The sequence below is a fragment of the Lissotriton helveticus genome, chromosome 2_1 (genome assembly GCF_964261635.1).
Source record: "Lissotriton helveticus chromosome 2_1, aLisHel1.1, whole genome shotgun sequence".
NCBI classification, from domain to species: domain Eukaryota; kingdom Metazoa; phylum Chordata; class Amphibia; order Caudata; family Salamandridae; genus Lissotriton; species Lissotriton helveticus.
This window is the reverse complement of record NC_136059.1, coordinates 2,054,621,531-2,054,630,145: the sequence shown is the minus strand read 5'-3', so window position 1 is coordinate 2,054,630,145 and position 8,615 is coordinate 2,054,621,531. Positions and strand designations below refer to the sequence as shown.

General features: G+C 44.0%; 1 protein-coding gene across 1 annotated transcript in view; it reads right to left on the bottom strand.

Moving 5' to 3' along the window:
• Positions 1–230: 230 nt before the first annotated feature.
• TMA16 (translation machinery associated 16 homolog) overlaps positions 231–8,615 on the bottom strand; it is a 218,827-nt gene continuing 210,442 nt past the window's right edge. The window contains exon 7 of the mRNA XM_078677011.1: positions 231–847. Within this exon, the coding sequence (XP_078533137.1) occupies positions 685–847 (163 nt within the window). The 3' untranslated portion in view covers positions 231–684. The remainder of the gene's footprint in view (positions 848–8,615) is intronic.

The following is an 8,615-nucleotide window of genomic DNA, read 5'->3' as shown; positions in this document are numbered from 1 at the left end:
AACCGACGTGCCTAACCCTTCCAGGACTCTGCCCATGTTTAGATCTAGGAACCTCTGTTTGTCTAGGGCCAGCCTAACACCCAAATACCGTGCCCCTGCTGAAATACGTCTGTTGTTCGTACTTTTTCTTTCCCAAATAAAACACCGTGAAACGTTGCCAAGGCAAGAGAGCTGAGAAAAGACTACAAGGCTTGAGTACTGCAGTGAAAAGGAACAGAATACAGCAAACATTTTGGTTGATCATTTTATTTTCTGCAACGTGTATTTTTATCTCTGTGAATAAATTAAGCAGTCACGTGCTGTAAATGGCAGGCACAGATTTCACACGAGACAGTACAGTAAGGGATCTTACCACATCACAGCTAGCAGAGTCCACACTTTGGAAATAATTTCATGCTTCGGTTACCCATCTGATGGTTCACATTCTTTGAAGCATACACGGAAATGGGAAAGAGAACAGTCTTTCATGTAGAAAAATGAGCAGAGCTCCTCCAAACCTGAATTATTTACCCAACCTGCAAGGTTTTCAAGAGTTCCGATGATGATACTTCATGGAAGAAAAAAAAAATCAAAGGAACTAGGTCAAGGAAAATTAGCAGCTTTCTTTCAATTTTATTCGGAGATAGCAATGGTGGGGATTCTTTCTTCTAATGACCAATTAAAAAAAGCGAATTTCAGCACTTCTCAGTCACTGTCTTCTACACTTTCATCTTCCTGCTCTATTGTTTCAGGCTCAGTTGCTTCTGTTTCTCCCACATCTTTCTCAGCCGTAGAAGAAACTACGTCCACTGCACGAAGCTTCCTCATTTTAATGTTCGGCAGCTTCCTTAAATCGGAATTCCATTCCCTTCAAAGAGAAACATGTCAGTGCACGTCGGAAAACAGTATGTAAAAAACTGAATCAACAAACGAAGCAGTACCTAGACTTTGACATTATAATAACAGAAAATAAAGTACCGAGGAGACATTTACATTAAGTGACATTAACAAGCAATAGTTATCACACCTTAAAGCGCATCGTGTTCAGTCCTCAGTTATTTTTTTACATATCCTATTCTGAGACATCTGCTTCCTGGATTAGAAAAGCAAGTGCATTAACAGAGCCCAATACGTCTTTTACTCCATGGTGCCGCCATTTTGACAGTTAATAACCAGCTGCAGCAGAGGAACATTCAGTTTGTTTCACAGACGTCAGTAAAAGGAAGAACACGCCTCCTCTACAGCCGAGAACATATAATTTATTATCTTATAATAGAGGAGCTGTTTTGCAGAAGGTCAACAAAGACTGCAAGCTTGTGGGTGAAATCACTGCATAACCACTGTGCAGGTTTACACGGAATAATATAACCGTTTCACAGTTAACAATGCGTGTTTTCTCCGACCTTCAGGAACGTTACCACTAAGTGGGATGAAGTAATGCTTCTTCTGCCCATATTTCACTTGAGTTGCCTTGGTAAACGTGCTGAACCAGGAGAGGTCGTACAAATCACAAGGACTTCCTTTAAAATTCCACTTCGTTTTATAAACACTTCTTGGTGTTTGCGTACTTTGTAATGGTTTTCACTTAAAAGCAGTTGCTTATTGGCAGCATGGACACTTGCAACAATAATAGCGTACATTATTTCTTGGTAGTTTTCATTGGCACGATGGCACCAGGGTATGACAGTTCCCAGAATCGGATTGGGAAGGCGGCAGGGCAGTCGGGCATCGGCCGGTGCCTAGGGGTCACCTGTGGGCCGGGTTTTTGTTAGCTCAATCCTTACTGCTTCTTCCCAGCCCAGCCACTGTAATGTGGAGCAAGCATCCTAGGGTGTAGCTTGCAGCAATGTGGCTCGGTCAGTATTCTCGCCCCTGCAGACTTTAGCTTGGCCCCCGTGGGGCCGGCACAGAAGCTCACTTCCCTGCTGTGATGTTAAACTGAGCCGCCTGGCTGGGAGCAGGTTATGCGGCCGGTGGGCCATTATCACCTCAGTTCCCTGGAGCAGCAGCAGCTTTGTACTTTACTTTACCCCTCCCCTGCTATGTCATCGCCCTGAGGCTATACTTGGCTGGGGAGGCTGAAGGGTAAGTGAAGGGGCACCGCTGGGGGGCCGGTTGTTGGCACCTTAGTGCCAAAGTCTTTCAGGTCTTGGTAGACAGGCGGGTGTATGTTTGGATAGGTCAGTTTCTCACATCGGGCATCCGATATGCGCCGCCAGCGCTTAATTTGTAAGAAAGTAAGTGCCAGGGCCTTTTTCAGGAGGACACTGCAGCTTGAACCATCCATTGCCCCTATCAGAGCTGCCAATGACGGAACCAAAAAAACTACTAGCCATCACACTCCTACAGGTTTGACAATACACATTATTCTAGGACCCCAAAGATAAATACATTGATTGGGCGGCAGGCATTAATCAATATTAACGTATATTGCATTATTAAACAAGTGTTATTGTGCTCATCTTAAAATTAGACAGCACCACCATGTGGCGGACTGTTATAAGTGGTGGCCTTGACAATAAGGTGTTAACGCTGAGCCAGCTCCGCCTTTCATACTTCAGGACATAATAAGCTTAGTGCCATTACATATTGGTAACATTTATGTTATAGCTACTTATGGCAATTATCCATCTTCTGCATGCAGATTGTTAGACCCAACATACTTGGTGTGGTTTTACTCCACACCTTTTGTCTTCACCACACCTGTTTTCTGAGATTTGTTTTTGTTGGCTTTAGGACTCTGTGAAATTTCACGTTTAATGGTACCATATGTATCCAGGGTCTGTGAATTAAATACCACTATTGGGCCTGTAGCACTCGTGACACCCACTAAAGTAACACTTTAAAAACTTGTCTCAGGCCTGACATTGCAGCCTGAAATGCAGTTTTAAACTGCCAATTCGACTTGGCAAAATACAACTTTTGCCAAACCTAAACCTTTCTTTTTAATACATATAACTCATCCCTAAGGTAGGCCCTACACAGCCCACAGGATAAGGCATAGTGCATTAACAACTGCCTTCCTCTCGAAAAGGATAACATTGGGCTACCTCATTACATTTAATAAGTCCTACATTTTGATTGGGAACAGGTAGAAATGGCATGTGTTGTGTCAAATTGTAATTTTAAATCCTCTTTAATAGTAAAGACAGATTTTAAACCACAACCCTGAAAATTCCACTTTTAGAAAGGTGGCATTTTCTTTCCCAAACCATTTGGTGCCTGCTGCCAGTGTCCTGGGTCACATGACCCTGCTGTTAGGCTTCATGTATTCCTCCCAGATTGTGAGACAATAGGGCTTAGGAGTGGGCAGGATGGGTCATCATGACAGGAAGGGTGTGGGCAGATCTGTTTTCGGTTTCACTTGCACTGCAAAAGAGCTTACTACAGCACACACAACAACTTTAACATAGTCGTTTGTGACTCTATACTTCTTGGAGCCTTGGCAGAGGAAGGGATGAAATTTCCAAAACCCAATGTAGGGGAAGCCTTACAGATTCCCCCACTTTAAAGGCTGGCACCAGGTATAAACATCAGACCCTCAGAAAACATCTTCAGTACACTCCTGGACCTGTGGAAGACTTCAGAACTGCCTTGTACCTCAGTGGACTGCTTTGCTGCTACCAGAGGACTGCCCTGCTGCTTGAGGCTTACCTTGCTCGTTCGGAGGACTTCCCTTCTGCGTAATACCTGCCTTGCTGCTTGAACCAAGGCCTACTTACCACAGTGACTCCACAGACTAGTTAGCTGGCCTCATGTGTGTGCTACAGGTACACAACAAGCTCCAGTGACCTTGAACCCTACACCTGGCCTCTGTTGGAGTGAGTCTTAACCCCGCAAGCAGTGCCCATCTAGTTCTGTACCATTGGTTGTGGGGTTGAAGGTGCTGCTCCTGCCTAACTCTAAAAAGATGGCAATGTTCACCAAAAAGTGGCTTGAGAACCGACTGAAGACCAGGACCTACCTGCCCACCGATTTACCCAATGTGCATCCCACTACGTTCTTCTCCACAGCAGCAAATCCTGTTCAGTGTGACCTCTTAGTGAGGGTATCCAGCCTCAAGGAGCCCTAGTCAGCTACATCCTGCTGAAGACTTTCGATTTCCAAAAATGAAAAAGTTTGAAGGTACGACTCCATTCAGTGACTTTCCGATGTCAACACCTCATGCTCAAATACCGCAGGCTGCCTTGTTGGCTGAATATTCCTTCTGAGGAACCTTTCTTCGAGATTTCTTCTAAGTCCGAACATAAGCGGAGACCAGGCCCAATCCACCTAGCGTATCCAGACCACACTCCCTCGTGGTAGACCTTAACTTTCGACTTTGTCCCGGTCTGAGGTGACTAGATACCACAGGTGGTGCTATGATCTTTTAGACGCTGTTTTTCACTTAAAGCTTTAAAGATTTTAAGTCTGGTTCAACTGATTGGATTTCATCTGTTTTGGTGTCATTATATTTAGTACAATTTTCCTAAATTGGTTTGGGATTTGTTTTGTGTTGTATTTCCCCTTATTATAGTTTTTGTGATGCAAAAATACTTTACATATTGCCTCTAAGCTGGCTTGAGCTTAAAATAAACTGCTCCTGCTCCTGTTCCTGATTACCCTCAGCAGCCCATGTCCACACCACATATGGGGGCGGATTTGTGTCTGTTGCTCCATGTTGGCTGACTGCTGACAGAGCAGGCGGTGCAAGGGTTTCATTCAAGTGTGGCAGCATGAATTGCGTATGACCTGAAGAACGTGACCCCAATAGGTCAATCAGCACCGCTGCAGTTTTGATATTAATCTAATTCAAAGACACCATGTAATGTCTTTGACATTACAGTATAATGGGAGCCAACATCAATTGAAGAGGATCATGGTAGAGATGATCCAACCCCCACATCCTGGACAAGGAAGGGTACTGCATGCCTGCTTCGAAGATACAGCACTATTGTGAATGGACCGACCAAAGTCTTGGACAAGAAAGAGATATGCAAAACAACTTGGCAAGTGATCCGGACGTTGAAGCAAAACCAAGAAGGAATAGATAGCTCGAGACACCTAATAGCAAACTTCCACCTAGGAGCTGTGAGGAAGGGCTATATCAGATACCAAGCATAACTCTTCACATGCAGTATGTGCAATGCCATATGCCACAAAGCCAAGATTTGGCCGGAGAAGTCTGCCAGGATCTGCAAATCAACCGGACATCATGAAGCAAGTGGGTAGAAGATATGTAACCTCTGTGGTGCCAAGGGTAACATTTAGCGTTACCAGACATTCGCATTTGTCTGGACAGTCCTGGTTTTTGAAGGACTGTTCCGGCATCCCAGCATTTTTTATTCACATAAAACACATGTCCCAGTTTTTCAAAGTGGGTTAGGTGAGGGAGCACTGTAATCAGTGTTTTGGAGTCGTAATTTTATACAGGCTCTCTCACACACACCAGGGGCAGAACTTCACTTTTTGTGAGTGGCCTGCTGTGTTGCCTTGCATCATTCATGCAGCACAGCAGGATGTAATGAGTGAATCAGCATCTAGGGAGCCCATTACTGGAACACCAGTAGCCTGAACCTGGAACGCATCACTGCAGCATTGGGGCGAGGGATTATTTCATTTAAATTCAATTGCATTGATATATAAATATATATAATGATAAAAATAGGCCTGAATTGTTCCTGCTGTGTTGCCTCGTGTCATTCATGCATCACAGCAGGATTTAATGAGTGAATCAGCATCTAGGGAGCCCACTACTGGATCACCAGTAGCCTGAACCTGGAACTCATCACTGCAGCATTGGGGCGAGGGATTATTTAATTTAAATTCAATTGTGTTGATATATAAATATATAATGATAAAAAAATAGGTCTGAATTTGTCCTTCAGCGACTTATATCGGGGGCATGTATTTAGAACTATTTTTAGGTCTGTTGATGTCCATGCTTACGATTCTGAAAAACCGCTCACACTAGGCATCCTCGGGGCTACAATGACAAACATACATGTCTTAGGGACCTCGGGGCTACATTGACAAACATACATGTCTTAGGGAAACATCCTTAGATAAAGCTTGGTCAGAGAGCCATCACCCAGGTCACATTGACCCTATCACCATGTGTATAGAATTTATTTGCTTGATCCATCAAGACAGATAGTACTCGTTACTTATTGTCCTTGAACAGTATTAGACACATGCGATGTAGACCAAACTTACTGCACCATTTCCTGATTTTATTTATAAGCACTGGTTTTACAATGAACACTAGATATGGAAAATGCTACTTACCCAGTATGCATCTGTTCTTGGCATGAAGAGCTGTAGAATCTCATGCTTTGCAGAAGATTGCCATCTAGTGTTGGGTGCGGATGTTTGCACTTTGTTTTTCTGAAAGAAGTTTTCCCTAGTCACGAGGTAGGGGACTCCTCCCTTAGGTGATGGTGTGCATGTTCATCAACTCTATCTTGAGATTGTTATCTGCAGAGGGTGAAAGTATGGAGTAGTAGTAAAGAATATACATGTCCATGCGTAAGTATGTTTAGTAAAACAGTGAACTATAGCAGTTACAGGTACCCAGGGAGGTGGGTGGGCGCATGAGATTCTACAGCTCTACATGCCAAGAACAGGTGCATACTGGGTAAGTAGCATTTTCCGTTCAAGGCAGGTGAGCTGTAGATCACATGCTCTGCATAGACTATACAGCAGTCTCCCTGAAGCGGTGGCTATCCTGTAACTGTTGGGGTTGTCTGAAATAGAGTTTTAAGTACTGCTTGACCCACATTAGCTTGCTGTCTTGCTAACACATCTACACAATAGTGTTTGGTGAATGTGTGTGGTGAATACCATGTTGCAGCTTTGCAGACATCAGTAATAGGGATATTCCCCAAGAAAGCCATGGTAGCCCCTAACTTGCGAGTGGAATGTGCTCTAGGGGTAATGTGAGAATCCTTTTGACTTTTTGATAACAAATCTGAAGACACTTAACAATCCACCTTGCAATTCCTGCTTTGGAGATAGGATTGCCTTTGTGAGGTGGTGCAAAAGCTACTGAGTTGTTTCGTTTTACTAAATGATTTTGTTCTTGCAGTGTAATACAAAAGAGCACTTCTGACATCTAAGGTATGTAAAGCTTGTTCTGCAACAGTCAGGTTGAGGGAAGAATACAGGTAATTCAACCGACGGATTGATGTGAAATGCAGATACGACCTTAGGTAGGAATTTTGGGTTGGTAGTCAGAATCACTTTATCTTTATGCACCTACTCTCCTCAATGTAGTGATTGCAATATGGAAAGCTGTTTTCCAAGTAAGGAACTACAGTTCACATTTGTGTATGGGGTCAAATGGTGGACCCATTAACCTTGTGAGGACTATGTTAAAGATTCCATACTGGGGCAGGCGGAAGTCTTGGTGGTATTACCCTTTTTAGCCATTCCATGAATGCTTTGATGACAGGCACTCGAAATAGCGATAAATGTTGCCTATTTTGAAGGTAAGCCGGTATGGCAGCAAGATGCAGCCTCGTGGATGTATAGGCCAAAGCTGACTGCTGCAAAGGCAATAGGTAGCACAGTATGTTCTGTATGGAAGCATCAAAAGGGCTGATGTGATTGTTATTGCAATAGATAACAAAACGCTTCCATTTGGCTGCATAGCAGGCCCTTGTGGTAGGCTTTCTGGCCTCTCAAATAATGTTCATACAGTCTGGTGGAAGGTTGAGATAACCAACCTCAATGACTTCAGGAGCCAGGTTGCAAGGTTCAGCTGTTTGGGATCTGGGTGTTTGATTTCTCCATGGCTCTGTGTGAGGGGACTTGGAGTTAAATGTAATTTTTGGTGTGGTATCAGAGAGAGTTCCAAGAGGGTTGTGAACCAGCATTGACGTGCCCATGTTGGAGCTACTAGTATTAGCGTGAGTGATGTTTGCCTGAGTTTCCGAACCACTGATGAAACGAGTGGGAGAGGCGGAAAAGTGCAGGCAAATATCGCTGACCAGTTCATCCATAGAGCATTGCCTTTGGATAACAGGTGTGGATACCTGGAGGCGAAGCTTTGGCATTTTGCGTTTTCAGGTGTTGCGAACAGGTCTATGTGAGAGACTCCCCAGGTTTGAAAGTATGGGTGGAGAACTTGAGGGAGAAGTTCCCACTCGTGTATCGGATAGCTTTGCCTGCTGAGGAGATCCGCAATCTGATTGTTGACTCCTGGGAGATGTTCTGCTAGGAGATAAATGTTGTGGTGTATCGCCCACCTCCAGATGTTTTGGGCTCAGTGCGACAGTTGGAGAGAGTGTGTTCCCCCCTGCTTCTGTATGTAATACATAGCTGTCATGTTGTCGGTTCGGACTAGTACAGCTTTGCCAGAGAGGTGATCTTGAAAGGCTGTGAGTGCTAGAAAGATTGCCATGAGTTCTAAATGACTAATGTAAAGCAACCTTTGCTGTAGGCTCCAACCGCCCTTGCACTGTTGACCCTTCCAAATTTACCAGGAAATCGAGCGTCAACGCGTTTCAGTGGTGTTAGTTCAAGATAAATTTAGGTGACACCAGTTATAAGGATAAATATATTAAATCTGTCCTGATGAAGGTGGTTTTATCGATTTAACACCACTGAAACGCGCCAACGCTCTATTTCCTGTTAAATTTGGAAGGGTCAACAGT